The 18,912-nt window shown below is 36.5% G+C and overlaps 1 protein-coding gene across 1 annotated transcript in view; it reads right to left on the reverse strand.

The window, feature by feature from the left end:
• The window catches only part of CSMD1 (CUB and Sushi multiple domains 1), a 1,854,468-nt gene that overhangs the window by 119,018 nt on the left and 1,716,538 nt on the right, over positions 1 to 18,912 (reverse strand). The window contains exons 51-52 of the mRNA XM_063441118.1: positions 3,946 to 4,140; positions 1,497 to 1,670 (exon numbers count right to left, since the gene is read on the reverse strand). Of these exons, the coding sequence (XP_063297188.1) occupies positions 1,497 to 1,670; positions 3,946 to 4,140 (369 nt within the window). The remainder of the gene's footprint in view (positions 1 to 1,496; positions 1,671 to 3,945; positions 4,141 to 18,912) is intronic.

Raw genomic sequence — 18,912 nt, forward strand, 5'->3', positions numbered from 1 at the left:
GGGTATCTGAAGCATGTATAGTAGCAGATAGTGCATCTGCCCCCTCTTTCCCCAGTGAAGACTTTCTGTGGCTGTCAAATCACAGACCTTTCATTTAGCTGTATTACATCTGGGCATTTACCTAATTTTTGAGTATAACTCTGCAGAGTTAAACTACGAGGAAGTAACAGGATCAGCTGTCTGATTAAAAGCAAGAGAAGAGTACCAAGGGGGTAAAGCTAAATATGTTATGTTTTTGGAGTGTTTCTTTTATTAATACATTATATTTAGTAATAATAAATATATTTTAGAACATGGCTGCTTCTCAAACATTTTCAGATTCTGTGATACAAATGAAACCTATTTTTTGAATGTAGACACATCAAAATTTTCGAGAAGCTTGTTAACCAAACTAGAATAATCAGCCAGGGGAGGTATGGTTAGGGCTGCATGAACGAAGTAATTGAACTCCCATATGGCAGAACATTGAGCAGTGGCACTGCAGAGGCACGATGTATACACCAAAACCACTCACCACCAGTAGGCTAAATTTGTTATGGTACTTAGAGTTTCTTTAATATATGGGGGGAGATAAATACATTATAAACAATGAATCATTAATATTGCTTTAAATAAACCAATATGAATATACATATATGTGAGTTTAAGACAAAACACACACTCATGCAATAAACCAGGAATTATTAAGATTTCACCTGGGAATAGCAAATGTTAGGCCAATTGTGCATCTTGGCTATTTTTCAGCATCACAATTTTGGTTCAAACTTTGCAATTCAATGGTCACTTCCTGATAAATCTTAATTTAGTGCATAACCCTGACATATCTTACACATACTGTTATTATACGTTTAGAGTTGGTATTTATGCAAGTTCTGACAGTATATCTGGCTTTAAATCATAACGTTTTATACATTTTTGCCTTCTACTTCTTTTGCATTATAGTTATTTTTGTCAGTGAGATCTCAGCTAAATTGTAGGGCAGAAGCAGGATTGGAGACAGTCAGAACATTTGTTGCATTAATCGTTTAATAGAAGGTACATATTTAAACAGGTAGATAGAAATGTAGGATGTTGCTGAGCAGATGATGAAGGTGCAAAAGAAAATCCATCTGAAAGGCACCATAGTCTTTAAAGTAGACAGAAGGTTTCCAGGGTGAGTTTACAGATGGAAGAGAAATTAAAGGACAGGAACAGTGTGAACCTCAAAGAAATAGCAAGGAAATGGATACGGACATTGTGCATGTAACTTCAGTGCATACTGCATATGACAGTGGGAGAAGATTAAGACTTCAGTAATCTTCGCAAAAAGAACAGTGTATCTCTGTAGGATTGTATTCATTTTATATATACATCAGTGATGTGTATTTAAATATGCTATTAAAATTCAGTCCCTGGGGTCTGCTAAAATTTGATAAATATATACTTTAATGTAGCTCTGTGTTAATGTTGTTATATACTTTCATGTTGTTCATCGTTTAAATAGCATGCATATTTACCTAGACATCGGGTATCAGTACCGCTCCAGAGCCCATTAGATAAACACTCTCTTACATGTGAACCAACAAGAGTATAGCCAGAGTTACATGTGAAAATGGTGGTAGCTCCATAGACATTCAAAGTTCCAATCTTGTTTCCATTTGGTGGAGTTGGTAGAGCACCGCATGAAATGACTGTGAATACAAAACCAATTCACACATTGAAGGTTAATAGATGATTTTTAAATTCCACATATTATGCATTTAAAAAAACTATATCTATAACTAATTATTATGATAATTATAAAATGTGTGGGAATACAATACATACAAAAGGTAGAACTGCTTAATATGCCTAAATAAAGATATTTAGGGTTCTGTGTCCCTGTGCAGTAAAAGTATAAATATGGAGGAAACATGGCTCCCTGATACTTTTTTTTTTCTCATTATCAACATCTATAGCTGTGTAGTAGAAAAAAAGCATATAAATCAAACAGAAGAAAAACATTTTTTTATGTTAAATATAAAGTTGTTTACTTTATACTAAGGCATTTGGTATTATAGATAAATGGTTTTCTTAGTGGAGTTTAAAAAAAACACCTACATTGGCTTCCTGCATACATTAAACAAACAAATTGCAAAGTCAAACTTGATCTTTACTGGAGAGATTCAATGAGAGGATTAATTATTATTGAAGAACCTGACACTGAATGTCTTCCTGAAATTCTTGCATGCCCCAATGGACTCTCTGACCATATAAAGTAGAGAAATCTAAAATAACTCATATGTGTTTGAAACTGAAGTTAGATTTGATACATATTTCAGGTTACAATAAATGTTATTGATGTTTCAATCTGCAATTGAACTTAATGAAGTCTTGATAAAAGCCTGTAGGTCGGCCGAAACATTCATACAATTTGATGTAGTGGTGTTGCAAAGGGTCCCTGAGTGGGATCCAGAAAAGCACTTGGGCTTTAATAATAGCCCTGAGTCCAAAGTCATATGGTGAGAGTAATATCTCCAGTTACATAATTTGTGACAGTACCACGTTAAAGCACCATATTTGAAATAAATTACACAGTACAGAGCGTTATTGCTATGGGTGTAGTGGGTGTATTCTTTGATGCTCATATATTTGTTTAAATACATTGTCTATGAAAATACAGTAGAGCTGTAAACCTTAAATATAAAGAAAAAAAATCATAAATGTCAAAAGGCTGCAAAGGATAAGAGGAAGAGTTATGGATGTGAAATGGGCCAGTCATTAAGGATGGCCTCACCAAGTTTAACCTTTGGGTTTTGAACCAGGTACCTCAGTTTTAAAGAACTATGAGTCCTCTGTGATTATTCAACTTTGTATATCTACACTGATCAGCTACAACATTAAAACCACCTGTCTAAGATTATGTAGGTCCCCTTTCTGCTGCAAAAACAGCTCTTATACATCAAAGGCATGGACTACACAAGAACATGTCCTCTGTTATCGGGCATAAACACAATAGCAGTTGAGGTGGTGCCTCCATTGATCAGGTTTGTTGTTCCAGCACATTCCACAAATGCTTAACAAGTAAAATGACGATAAATTGTCAGTATTCTACCCATAAGGTGGAATAATGGTAATAGTGGGAAATAAACTTATAATGTATAATATACCCTTTAGAAGTCATGACACAAATAAAAAACACAACACCACTATAGACTATGAATAAACAAATACATTTTCTTGCATTAGTTACTTAGACTAAGCTGAATTGAAATTGAAAGTTGGATGGTGTGTCTATTCACTACTATTACCATTATTCCACCTTGTTGGTAGAGTACTGGTATTTTCTCTTTTTTCTTTTTACTTTGATAAAAAAAAAAAAGTTTTTTTTGTGGAATAGACAGCATCCCACCTGAGACCATTGCTTTTTTGCAGTTGTCTAGCTGTCTTTTTTGGTCTTTAAGTTTTTCATCAATTTGAGCTACAGTAACTCTTCTTTGTGAGCAGATCAGACTGGCTAGCCTTTACTTCTCACACACTCAATGAGTGTCGGGCACCCATGACCCTGATCATTAATAGTTTTCCTTCCTTTGCACCACTTTTCGCATGTGCTAGTCACTGTGTACCAGCAACATTCCCCACAACTTCTCATTTGGGAGATGCTCTTACACAGACTTCTAAACATCCAATTTACCCTGCTTTTAACACAAGAAATTCAAAAAGTGTCTGTTCACTTGCTGCATAGTATACCCCACTTCTTGACAGGTGCCATTATAATGACATAATCAATTGTATTCACTTCACTTGTTAGTGCTTTTGATGTTGTGGCTGATCAGTGTATACATATGCAAATCAGAAATGTTTCCCATTCCTTTGTCTTGTAAAATCCTTTAGTCATTGAGTACATTATTGTTATTATTATGATAGTGAAACAAGTAGGGCCATTTTCATTATGCAAGCTTAAATTCATAAATTTCTGATCCATACCCTTACAAGCTGGTTTGACATCTACTCCACTCCACGTTCCATTAGCTCTACACTGCAGAAGTCTAACTCCACTGAGATAATAACCAGGACTGCAACTCAGCAGGACTTGAGATCCATATTCATTTAATGATCCTGAAACCAGCCTCCAGTTGACATGTTCTGAAAGCAGAGAATCCATGCTTGGGCAGGTAATAGCTGCAAGATAATACAGACACGGAAAAATGTATTTTTATTCCTGAAAACATGTCACATATACTTTGCATCTCTAATAGTATAATGAGACATTAGGGCAATAGTATTAAAGAAAGTTGCTGGAACAAAACTTCCATATTATATCACAATAAAGAAATGTATACTGATAAACACATTTTCAAACTACTCCAAAATAAAATTATTTTTTTTTTTTTTTTATCCCAAAAAATATAAAGCAAGACTATACAATAATAAAACTCATAAATTAAGCTGTTACACTGATTACTACATACCATTTTTTATATTGAAAAACAAATATATCTGTCTGTCTGTCTGTCTATCTATCTATCTAAACGGGTGTATATTTCCAACATATCAACACAGATTCATATTATGTTCTTAAGTAAGAACGTTAAAGCTGTATATGTGAAGAGTGTGATTTTTCTTTTAATTTACAAGAAGTGCAGATTTCAATAAATATTGGCACTTTCATAAATTAACTTTGCAAATCAGACAACCGTTCCTGTTACTTCCTGGTTGCTTAGCTATGTGCAGCAAAACTCAAGATGCAGGTAATTGCCTTGAACACCTGTCTTTCAAAAATGTCTTATATTATCTATATTAGAAACAAAACACAACACTACGGAGCATAACGCAGTCTGTGGCGCTTTTAGAATCCCATTACAAATGCATATATAGATGGTACCTTACTCCTTCCAAATTATTTAAGTAGCCTTATCTAATATTTGCTGTAATCTACACCACATCCAACCAAACAACACTATATACAAATTCTAACCTGATTCATATATTTGAGTATTGACAATTTTTTAATTATTATTTCTTTTTTAACATAAGGCTTTCTTAACGTTTTAGTTGTTAAGAATATTATTTGTTTATATATATATATATATATATATATATATATATATATATATATATATATATATATATATATACATACATACATACAATTATATATATATATAAACACACCCAGAATCCCTTTCAGTATGAAAATGAAAATAGATGTCATGGATGTATGTTAGAGTAATTGATTGCATGTGCTTTAGATGATTGTGAACTTCTCAGAGTGTTCAGCCAGTCTGTACAGAGTGCAAACTCAATGAAAAGATACCAGTGAAAACTAATAGTATTGTGTAAATTAGAACTTATCAACATGGCTTTTACACTACATGGATCTAATGAAAGTGTTGTATCGTGCAAGAATAAGTAGATAGAAAGAAAATATTTTATATTTCACATCATTCAAATAATATCTTTGAGGCAGGATTAAAAATGTATTTTGGATTGGTGTCTTATTGATGTAAATCTATATTTCTCATGTCAGTGGTAACTGCTCCATTAATCCAACAGCTGGAAGAAAATGTCAAGTTAAATGGATTCTAACTCCTGAGTCAGCATATCAGCATTTCAGAGAGCTATGAAAGGCGCCAGAAATAAAATTCTTTATACATCTAGAATTAGTTAGTTCTAGAAATATAGCGGGATTTGTATTAAAAGTTGTAAACTCGGGGCGGAGCCTAACTGCCGAGGAGAGCGGCCGCAAAAAACGGAGCTCCAGACAAAACACGACGGAAAACGGCTTACAATTTACCAAACTTAACCACTGACCCCCCAAAAGGCTGCAGTGATCCCCCCTAAAGCAAGATGGGAAAGAAAAACAAAAAACCGGGGCCAGCAAAACCTACCTCTGGGCTGACAATCGGAGATATGTGGAGGCAAGCACGAGGCCCGACAGAGCCCAATATGGCGGCCCTCCACGGCGGCTGCTCTGATTTTTCTGATGATCTATCGGGAGACGCAGAGGACGACTACCCACCAGCTCCAGCTATGCCACAGAGGGCCAGACCCCAAGGGACAAGCACCGACGCTGAATTAGTGACCACAGGGGTACTGAAATCCCTCCTGGCAGAACTTCAAAAGAACATACTAACTGATGTACATGCCCTCAGGGGAGAAATACAAGGCCTGACAAGCCGCATCACCACGCTGGAGACGTCCTCACAGAATCACCAGCAGAACCTGTCATCCTTACAAAAGGCAGTACAGGACCTACAGGGGCAGAACCGGCTCTATGAACGCCGGCTTGCGGCACAAGAAGACATCGGAAGAAGGCAAAACCTGAAAGTCAGAGGGCTCCCAGACGAAATAACGGAGTCAGAGCTGCCGAAGGTTATTCGGCGCATGATAGCAGCCATATTGCCTCATGGACAGCCTGAAACCATCACCCCCGCGGACATATTTCGGATCCCTAAACCCTCCAGGGCACCACCTTCAGCCACAAAAGACACCATAGTCAAGTTCCGCACTTGGAGAGATAAATCAGTGATCCTCATGGCCCTACGGGGCAAAACCCCACTACAGTTTGACAACAGGGGTCTGACCTTCTTTGCCGACCTGTCTAACGGCACCTTGGCCTGGCGTAGGTCGCTTCGACCACTCACCTCCCTGCTCCACCAAAACGGAATCAGCTACAAATGGCAGAACCCCAGGACTCTCAGTATACAACAGGGAAACGACTCCCACTTGATCCACGACATCCAGGACGCACCGGACCTTCTGCGGACTTTGGGCATCCCACAAGACTCCCTCACACAGGAAGAACCTCCTCACCCGAACACATCCGATCATACTTGGGACCTGACAAAAATCAACACGTTCATCCCGAGAGGCTCAACCCCTGTGTCCTACGCTGCGGTCACTACCTGAAATGCGTGACACACCGAGGACTGTAGGCTCCTTAGAAACCGCTGGTATGACACCCCAGCAGACACCCCGGAGACACCTACTAGAAACCTCGATTTCTCCTTGGACTTGTAATGTATTTACCTGTTTTCCTGAATGGCGCCCCCCACCCCAGGGCACAGCGGGACCTTGACCCTCCCAGACCTCACGGGACCCACAGACAGATCCACTCCCACACGAAGGGCCATATAATAGCCTCACTACCCCCCTATCACCTACCGATGGGGACCTGCCATACCTCACTCACGCACACCCACGTCACTGCCGATGGCCACGAAACATACACGCTGCCACACACCAGGCCACACCTGACCACACACTCACACTAGATCACCCGACTTGTTCACCTCACCATACCTCCAGACACTGGCTTACCCCGCAGTAATAGGTCACTGACCAAGAGAGGACGGGACACACACCCAATGTCCAGGCTGATGCTAGCTAGGATAGATACGGTCCCCCCTCACGCACCCTCTAGATTCACACAATGTACGGCACAGCACTTACCCCAGAGCGAACCATGACAGACCCCCGCGATAGTGGGTGGAATTACACGATACTGTTCCCTAACCTCCCATGCTGACTAACACAATGCAACTAAATCGCTTGCACACTGATTGAGATATGCGACTGACTTGCCTACTCTCATACACAGTCAGGAAGCCTCACCATGCAGTTTATTTTCTGTTAAGAGTTTTATATATGTGTACATGTGTTTGTAATGTGGTTACCTAAATATCGTTTTGAGCAATGCGCGGGATGAGCGGTACCCCATACCAGACCTGCCCTAGCCTCACCCAACGTAATACCCAGCCTAGCAGGTATGGTGGGTACCCTTAAACCGCACAATCTCTCACAAACCTAGCATAACCGCAAGCGGTAACCACTGAGGTACTCTACTGTTTAATTGAAAGGACCGAAATCAGCAACTTGAGGGTAGCTTAAACTGTACAAAGCACACAGGGTGCCACGCAACTTGGGAAGCGCTCACAATAACCCCTAGTGTGCCGCCACTCTGTTGTTACTACCTGGTCACTGCTAGTAGTCAAGATCCTATCTCAACCCTTTAGTTCCCGCAATTTCACTATGTTTAGAAAGTACCTCTGAGTTTTATGTGACCAGGATGAATCTATTGGCTGGTGACCACCGATGCGGTGACACGGGCCCTGTTTATACCCTTAATGACCGCACGATACCAACCCTTGCACTGCCACCATGTCACCCCCCGCTGGTTTACCATAATTGACTGTAGATGCCTCCCTCACATAGCTTGCAATGTATGGGTATTACCCGCTGTTACAAAATCCGCAAATGTAATGTATACCACCAGGTACCACCCCGGGCTTCCCTTAATTGACATACCCACTTAGACGCACTTTCACTAGCCCTACGGCAGGTAACTGGTACAAACGTTGATAGAAATATGAACCAATTTAACTGTGCTGTTGGAACTTAATGGGCACATATTTTTAACCGCACCCGTTTACCATGTAATATGCTCCTGCACAGCTACCGCAGGTTTGGGATTATCCCACTATAATCCCGCCCTTACATATGGCGACTACGAGCTGCGAAGCTCCAAGTAAACCACCCTCCTGAAGCCCTGCTTTCTGATTCGGAAAAGGTAATGGGGCCAATGGAAAAAACCTGACCACATAATAATGCGGCATCAGTGATAGAGGTCGGCCCGCTCACATATACCAATGACCGTTTCAGTCGTTACGTTTCATGCTCTATACCTGTCTCCCTTCAATGGTAAAACTTATGAAAGTTACTCACATCGATGAATCATTTGGAAGTACCATAATTTGTTATAAGAGTTCAACAATTTAAAAATTTAAAATTGTGCATGCATGTCTGATACACCCCAATGTTATACTTGTTGCAAAATGGCCTGAGGATTGCCGTCGGGGTACCTCAGGTTTATGTTATACTTTTCCTTCCTTGAAATGCACTACAAAAATAAAGAATTTAAAAAAAAAAAAAAAAAAGTTGTAAACTCAACCAATCAAATATAAAAAAGAGTACATTGTGATTACATTTGAAATGAAATGTATGATATATCGTAAGATATTTTATGCTGAATTCATAGAATCAGCACATTGTGTGATGTTCGTTCATTTAAAATTAACAGTACACTGTCTGGTGTAATATGCTGTAATATGTTACAATACACTCATAGATATATTTCACTGTCATGTGGTTCACAGATCAAGTGAGAAATAGAAGCAAAAAAAAATCTATGTTTATTAAATATGTAACTATAGATTATTTTTCCCCCTCAATTTTTTCCTTTTTTGGTCATTTCTCATTTGATCTGTGAATAATATCAACATTTAATGACTGTCCCCTAGTTATCAAACATCTATTTCCCATCAATCATTTCTTTGTTGGTGCCAAAGGATGAAATTCCAAATGGCTAATCAATGTAGTTTGGGATGGCAATACTTCTATTCTGGTTTATATTCAACAATGTGATTAATTAATAGTGAAGAATTTCACAAATCATATTTATTGGATAATGAAGGCTACCCAAGCTGGTTTTGAAAATGTTCAAAAGATATGTAATACTAATATAAATGTCATGGTCCGTCTGTAAAGTAATACATGCAAAGACTGTTTAGGTACCATGAAAAAAACATGTGGGAAAATGTATACTAGTAACAATGTATACTCCAGACTCCTTGCTGATGTGCTCTATGTGTGATGATTATTTCCTTTTTCATTTTATAAAAAGTCAGATTTCAATAAAAATTGGCACTTTTATAAATGAACCTTGTCAAACCCCCTAGCTGTCAATGAGCCAACCAGTCCTGTTACTTCCTAGTTGTTTAGCTCAGTGGAACTAAACTCAAAATGCAGGCAATTACCCAGAGCACCTGCCTCGCAAAGACTCATTGACATGCATTGAGAAGTCTGTGATTGGACAACTACAAAATTAGTGGGCAGGCTTAAAATGGGAGGGATTGCAAATGCTGCAGACGGGATATCTTCAACTTTTGCAAGCTATTTTCATTCAATTTCATTTAATTTTAAAGAGAGTAAATATAGTCAGCACTCTTTATCATGGAGAATGTCCATCTTTACAGACAGTAAAACTGAAATGACAGTAAAGCTGTATAGATTTCTGCATCTGTAATGAAATGAATTGAGTTCATCACTTTGGGTTACCGAACAACTGCCTTATTTTCACAAGTAAAAAAAAATAATAATTTTTGAACATATAACTTGGGAACTAAAAAAACAATAAGTAGACTTGTGCACAGAAAAAAAAAGAGATTTTCCAAAATGGATTTTGCCCCCCAACAAATGGTGGTGTTGATTCGAAATTCATATATTCATACATTATAGTTTTTCAGATTAATTTTGCCATTAAATAGTTTCAAGAAAATTGATTCAGATGAATTAGGCTTGAAATGGCCCTAATCAGTTTACTACAAAATAAATGCATTATATAAAGATGATGTATTTATTTTGCAGTACATTAATAAGCGCATTTTATATCCTTCACAATCTCCAAAATATTAATAATGTGATTTCTATTTCTTGGACTGATATTAGTCATTATCTGTATAAAATACTAAATATATATGTATATATATGTAAAACAACATTATAAACGAAAACATTGTTTCTTTATACACTACCCCATTTACATCCAATTAACCAAATATGTCAAATCTAATAAAGTCACTGACCTGGTCTTAAAATCTGTTAGTTTTTCTTAGCTTCTTAGATACCTTGTATGGCTCATAAAAACAGATTTATTTAAAGTTAAGGCCTCATTGATTTTTCTGACTTTTAAACATGTACATCAGTACCTATTATACTAAGCATTTGTGAAGGGGACATGTCTCATTGAGATGCTTTAATGAGCCAGAACGAATGCACACCATACTTCAGATTTAAATATGCATAAAACTATTAAGACTTTGGGGGTTATTTAGTAAATGTATGGCTACAAAATCAAAGGCAGATCATTTATCAAATGACAATTTAGCATGAGACTGGCTTTAATGCGTTACATGAGGTACATGTTTATATATATATATATATATATATGAGAAGAAAAATGCCGGCACTCAAGGATTTTCATACGTTCAAATCTTCATTTATTGTGAAGGATAATATGATTTATCCTTCGCAATAAATGAAGATTTAAACGTATGAAAATCCTTGAGTGCCGGTATTTTTCAGAGCACCAGGTATCTTTTGTCTTGTTGTAGTTGGAGTGCAGGGGTTTTCTATATTTATATATATATATATATATATATATATATATATGAGTGCTGGAGATTTATATATATATATATATATATATATATATATATGTATATATATATATATATATATATATATATATATATATGTGTGTGTGTGTATAAATCTCCAGCAAACAACAACAAAAAAATAATCTGTAATATGCCTAGGTGGCAGCATTTAAAGGACTTCCAAAAATTAGTCTTTACTCATACTCACACACTGAGAATATTTGGAAACACCAAATATGGTGCATGTGTGCATTCCCTGCCCACCAACATTGATGTGGTTACCAGTTACCATGGTAGCTACTACTGGTTAGCCATATGTAAATACGTTGTACACTGAAAGTTAAAATCACCTCTGTGGTTAAAAAATAGATAAATATATATATATATATATATATATATATATATATATATATATATATATATTGCTGAGATTATATATATTGTATCAAAAGAACAGACTCCTGCTTGACACTTCATGGAACCAGATGCTTACTATAAGCATGTAACATAAGGATATCCATCAGAGTTGGATATTCATATACATGGGGGGACACTTTCTAAGGCAAGCATTGTGAATACATCGCAAGGTAAAATCCCAACAGAGAGTTTAGGATAACAAGCAACAAAACAAGGAAATAAACATATTACAGGGCCTTAGAATGACCGTACTTAATGTTAAACTGAGAAAAAAGCAAGGTCAAAATACAAGCCGAGTTCAGGGTAATGGAGAGACTGTGAAAACAAGAACTAGCCAGAGTCAGGTACATGGTAATCAGTCACACAAGCAAACAACACTGGAGAGGAATAAAGATAAATGTAGGACTAGTAACAAAACCAAGGTCAATACTAGAATATACACAAGGAATCAAGAAGCACACTAAAAGGTACTGGGAACAGAAACCACAATAAGGCACAGTAGATAGGACCAGGGAAGTTTAAATACCTTTATGTGACTTTTGATTGATCCACGTCATGCCTGCAACCCCAAAATGTGCATTAATGGGGCGCCGGAATGACATGGAACAATGGGAACCAGCAGTGACTTGGGACTTTCATAGCCCCGTTAAGAACATGCTTGTGACGCATTAAAAAAGCATAACTATTGAAGAGTGAAAGACACGCAAATATATTAATAGAAAACCAAATAATAAAAGAAAAAAAGGTAAGACAACTGTACAATTTGAGAGAAAAAAGCTGCAACTGCATAATAAGAGTGTCAGTCAAAGAGAAATGTTCATCCCAATAATTTAGGTTTGGTAAGTGTAGAATGTGGAAGTCTGTGATGATTTATGGCCCAAATAATATTATATACAGCTGAATGAACAGATACAAAATAGTTTATCAAAGTTTTATTGAAGATCATGTGGAAATCAAATAAAAACAGAAATCAATTTCAGAGTAAATGAGACACACATGTCTCGATGTGTAGATCGGTGGAATTGGCCACACAGGGAATCAGGAAGTACAGGGCATAATGCAGTGTTGTGTACATCTGGGTGTTGGAAACATATTAGAGATGTTAAATCGCTAACAAATCCTTAAGGATATTGTCAGGATTGGGACAGGGATCCAACACGCAGAGTACGAACAGTAGAGATGTACGTATACCGGACCTCAGAATGGCCGGACTAACGTAAGGAGAGAGCAGAGAATAGTCAGAGACAAGCCGGGGTCGAGGGAACGAGAGGACAGGTAAGCGAGAGACAAGCCGAGGTCAAAGGACACGAGAGGTAAACAGGAACGATAGTACAAGCCGAGTCAAAACCAGATAGAACGATAAACATAAGAGCACTGAGGGACCAGACAAGCTAGAACCACGACAGGGCAATGAACCATTAGCCACATCCCTCTTTTATACCCTGGTTCTCTAAATCATGGCTCCGCCCTTGCCGAGCCCAGATTCGTTGTTCCGAACCAGATTGACAGGTCGGGATGTGATTGCCGTCATGACGTCGGCTCCTGAGCGTCGTGTCATTAAAGGAAGTGGGGTTCTCGCGGCCGGCGTGGGAAAGACTATGAGAGCTGTGAGGATTAGATGAATCAGCCCCGCTGAGAGAACGGACGTCGGGAAGTCTAACCTCCTCCGAGGTAGAGACTTCAGGTACCCTGACAGATATATACTCCCTGGGATGATGTTATAAAAGAGAAATTATTTTAAATTCTAGTGGTCATATGTGTTTGTATGATGAGCTACTACAGCATCATAACGCATTGTTGTCTGATATTATAGGCCTAGAACATGTCTAGCCCCGACTAGGCTTACATACATGGGCTGTGAACATGCTTCCCATAATCACTTGAGAACAAGGCTTGTGGAAAAAATGACTCGCCTTATACAAGACCAACAAAAAATAGCAAAAAACTTTGTGAGAAAGCCTGAACTTGATGGACACAAGTATTTTTTTCAGCTTATATAACTATGTTATCATGTTACATAGGGGCTTCTACAGGTAGAGTCTAAATTATATATAACAAACAAGGACGAATAATCATAATTACATCATTTTACTATACTAAACCACCTTAATTGTGACAAGTTCCATATTTGTTTAGAACTAAAATAAGATTATTCAGTAGCAGGACATAATTTGCCTGATACAGATTATTTAAGGAGGCAGTAAAATGTATTCCTAAATGTTTAATTTAGTAATTAGCCCGTTAAAACAGAAAAGCAAACGTAGGTCATTAGCTTTAGAAGTATCAATCAACAATATTTCACCTTCATCAAAATTAACTTAAAAACTGAAAATATCACTACAAGTACTTAGTTCCCTCATTAAAGCAGGTAGAGACATTTGAGGTTTTTAATTTAAAAAAGTAAGTCACCTAAAAGGTGGAAAATTCTCCCCAAAGGAAATACCAAAGATAGCCATGTCACTGCAAATAGTTTGAAGAAATGGTGTGAGAATGAATACAAATAAAAGGGAGGATAAAGGACAACACTGCCTAGTACCCATATGAGTAAATTCCAGAGGGTTTAGGTGTCCGTTAACTGCAATGTTAGCTGTGGGACTAGAATATAAATATTGGATCCAAGCCATTGTGGTCCCAACCCCAGAAATTTAACAGTTTGTAAATGTAAAGAACAATCTACCCTGTAAAAATCAATTTCAGCAGAATAGAAGGAGTATAAAAGTGGCAGACTTGGTTAATAAGATTGATAATCTTCATAGTGTTATCTCTCATCTCTCTAAGTGTCAACATATTCTGTAGCGCTGTACAATTGGAAAAAATAAACAGTGTAATGCACACAAGCAAATACAAAAAGTAAAGAGGGCAATATAAAAGCTGAAATCTTGCCATTAAAGTTCTTTTAAATAAAGTGCTAGTTAGATAGCCAGTGAGCTTACAATCTAAATGATCTATTGGGGATTTGAGACAAGAGGAAGCAGAGGGAGTTCACAAGTGAAGGCCTGATAAAAAATCAATAAGATTAGTTTGGCATGATCTCCCTGAAGTAAACCCATGTTGTCTCTGATCTTGAAATCCATGTATTTTTAGATGTTCAACAATCCTATCCTTTAACATGGTTTCCATTACTACTTCAGTAGTGGGGAAAGTAATGGAAACCATGTTAAAGGATAGGATTGCTGAACATCTAAAAACACATGGATTTCAAGATCAGAGACAACATGGGTTTACTTCAGGGAGATCATGCCAAACTAATCTTATTGATTTTTTTGATTGGGTAACTAAAATAATAGATCAGGGTGGTGCAGTAGACATTGTTTACCTAGATTTCAGTAAGGCTTTTGACACTGTTGCACATAGAAGGCTTATCAATAAACTGCAATCTTTAAGTTTGGATTCCAATATTGTTGAATGGGTAAGGCAGTGGCTGAGTGACAGGCAACAGAGGGTTGTAGTCAATGGAGTATATTCGAAGCTTGGGCTTGTCACCAGTGGGGTACCTCAGGGATCTGTACTTGGACCCATTCTCTTTTATATTTCTATTAGTGATATTGCAGAAGGTCTTGATGGTAAGGTATGTCTTTTTGCCGATGATACTAAGATATGTAACAGGGTTTATGTTCCAGGAGGGATAAGCCAAATGGCAAATGATTTAGGTAAACTAGAAATAACACATCAAAATATTTTTTACTTATAACATGTGACCTTTATCATGAGTTTTAAATATTCCTACACATAATATATTAGAGGGTTTACTCTTCAAGTATTATTTAACTATGAATTGAGAGTGGATTGATCAGTTGGTTGAGATATTTAGCTGAGTTGGATACATTTTCTTTTTTTTTTTTACTTGGATATTAACATATATTTTGCAACCCTTCTCAACTTACCACAGTTTGATGTTTAGTAAAGAAAACCTTTATGCCCTAGTTACAAATGTACTTTTGACTTGGACATAAAAAGTTTATTCTCTCAGAACATGACTTTGTCCTTGTAAGAAACTTTTGCCTCTACAATGAATGACTAATTGTACGTTTCTTTTATCTACGTAAAATATGTTAATTGATGCTTTATTCTGCATTGTCAAGGTTTGTTTAAAGGGAATTGTATCAAAAGCAAAACCTTTTAGTATTTCAAATACTAATTAAGCAACTTATTTTATCCAGAATAATTTATGAACACTAAATAGTTATAAATAAGATATTAATGTTCTTGATGTAATTATTTATTATTCACTGTTGTGACGCATAATGTCTAATATAACTTTACATTCATATGGTGGAAGGTGGTGTGATAATGTGTCACAATGATTGCAACATTTCACATACTGTTTTGCATTAATTAATCCTGTATGAAAAGGTATCCATATATCCCTGTTGCACATGATTATATTTGATACATGAGTCTATTTTGCAAATTTAGTTCTGTCCATGATCTAGCCAAATCTGCGCTCTCTCTGCGTCTTTGTCACATCTTCGCTTGTTCTACCTTTCTCAGACAAAAAAATCATCATTCCAGGCCTTGAAACTTTTCCTCTCCTTTTTCAGCCATATGCCTTTTTCCATGGTTTCTTCCCAGCCATGATTGGCCCCATCCTATTCTATAATGGAGACATGTCCCCCACATGAGCTTATATAATGATTTGGTACTTACATTTAACAAAACATTTTCTTTTATAAATAAAAAACTTGATTTAGACACTCAACACCACATCAAATTTATCCAAACCATACAAAATGAGCATTACAGGATAGCCAAATGCAATTTTGGAAAAAGCACCTCACAAGTGAAAAACTCTGAAGAATTTGTAAGACCTGAATTTATTTTCCTAACTCTTTAAAATAGAATAGTTATTTAATGGGTCTCCTTTTGCTTACTATATATAACCACATGTCTCTTTCCATTAAACCACTTTTACAGAATCACTGGCATATTAGACTGAAAGATACGGTACTTGGTAACATAATTAAAATAGCACCACCATTACAAAACATTATGGCTCCCAGCTTACTGAGACATAATATTATAGACTATGACTATGAATTGACTGATAAATAGGATTAAAGGATGCCCATAAATGTGGCAAAAAGGGTATCATATGTCTCCTTATGTTAATAAGGAAGACCATAACTATTTGTTTCAAATCAGTTCAAATGCCAAAAGCTATTACATGTATTCCTTATTTGCATGTAATACAAACTTCCACTTTATCATACAAGTTCAGACTGGAAGCAACAGGTGCACCTAGGTTAGTATTAAACTCTTAAAGAGACAGTCTAAAACCAACTCACTTCATCTTACTGAAGTGATTTGGGGATACACACTTCATGGTGTAAGTGTCAAGATCTGAGGAGGATTCTTCAGCAAGATATAGGTCAAATCCCTAACAAAGGCAAAGTAGAAAAGATACAGAAACCAAGATTGGCAATGGTTAACCATCTGGTATATAACTTAAACAGCAAGAATGAAAATATTCTAGATCTGGCAACAGTTAAGTAGTCTGTTAGGTATACGGGTATCTTGAGATGGGGAATTAAACAGAGATTGAGTCTGTCTGTGGAGACAACAACTGTATAGAGTACCAAAAGTATCTGTTAGTTTTATCCATGCACAATACCAATTTAGGGGAGAAGTAGAGAGATTAGCCATTGTCAGAATCAGCACGTCAAAAGAACATAAAGTTAAGTGAGACAAAATCAAGCAATAATGATTAACCAGGATTGCATGCAGACCTGATCAACACTTCCAGAGAATGATATCCGAGTAACCTTTTCAAGACTTGATAATATAGCAGTAGTCCTCTTTACTCTTGTATCACTTTGGTCAAGACCTTTGTCTGCATGAAGAGGTAATGCAAGCACCAGGGAGTAATTATGTGTGCCATAGGGATTGTTGCTGCAGTTATCAAATTGCTACTTATAAATGATACATTATTGTGTCCTTACATGAATGAGCAACTGACCCCACGCCTTCTGTTATCAAACTATCATTGTCTCTCATGGTTATATCAAAGTAGGTTTATAGAACTCATGCAATCAAGGTTTATTACCACTACATTTTACTCTCATTATGCTGCCCATAGTTAATATACTTTGTGTGCCAAGTTAAAAAATATGAACCTAAAAAATGTTATTACTAAACCTCTATACTATAACTATAATATCACTTCTAATATAACTCTCTGTGAGGAAGAATAGCCGAAAGCCAACAGACATATGAATATAAGGCACGTGGAATTGTGAAAACTGTAGTAGCTCTTTTCGAGTTAAAGATCTTGATTCGAGTTGGTCTGAAAAGAGTATGAAGATAGAATCTATACCTTCAATATACAGTGAAACATTTGTGAGCTATCTGAAAAGAAAGCAGTATAGTTTTTCCATATAATGTATATGTCAATCTTTCGCATTACTAATCTGTTGGAGTGGTATTTTGTTAAGATATGTAAAGTGAATAGAATTCTTGTTGAAAAATGCTTGTGCTGGATATAGTTCTGACAATATTTGGAACACATGTTTCTAGAAGGATTATTTCCCTATGGTTAGTGCTACTATGAGTGATTGTAGCTACTATGAGTGATTGTATTATAATATTAAGAAATTGCAAATACATAATTTTATTTTCCTAATCCATTAAGTATAGAGATTGATTTAATATTAAAATTAATAATTATTAGTCAGCCTGATATTTTCAAACAGTAAATTATAACAGGATGTCTGCTTATTTTATGACACTGGATCGATCAGACTTACCAAGTTGTTTGTTGCTTTTGAACTTATTATACCCTAAATGGCAAAATGCCTTCAAAAGATGTATCAATCATTGTTACTTTTTGAAGCTTCAGTGATCAGAGCTTAGCAGAACAAAAAGACAATTACAAGGTTTGGCAGCTTAATTTACTTTTCACATAGAAAATAAGCGTTGAGATGAAAATGTAAACATTTATATTGATTAAAGGCCTTATATCATGATAGGATCTTGGGAATGGCTAATTAATATAGCCATTTTCTGCTGTAATGAAAATGAAAATCAAAACATCATATTGTTCTTGAAAGCCATGAAAATATGTCTTAATGATTTTAACTATTAAATGTTTAAAAGAAAAATTATTGAAACAAACATAAACTGAAAGATAGGAGGTATGTCTGTCAGACACCCCTATTTTACATGCCGCTATACATACGCAGAATATAACCCATACACTCAAATTAAAATTACATAAACTGCCATGAAAGTGACTCCTTCTTCAAAGAATCCAAGAAAAGCAAAGCATCCAACAGTTCAATATATTAACTCATAATTAAATAAATTGCTGTGTCAAATGTAA

Source organism: Pelobates fuscus, chromosome 2, assembly GCF_036172605.1.
Source record: "Pelobates fuscus isolate aPelFus1 chromosome 2, aPelFus1.pri, whole genome shotgun sequence".
Classification (NCBI taxonomy): Eukaryota; Metazoa; Chordata; class Amphibia; order Anura; family Pelobatidae; genus Pelobates; species Pelobates fuscus.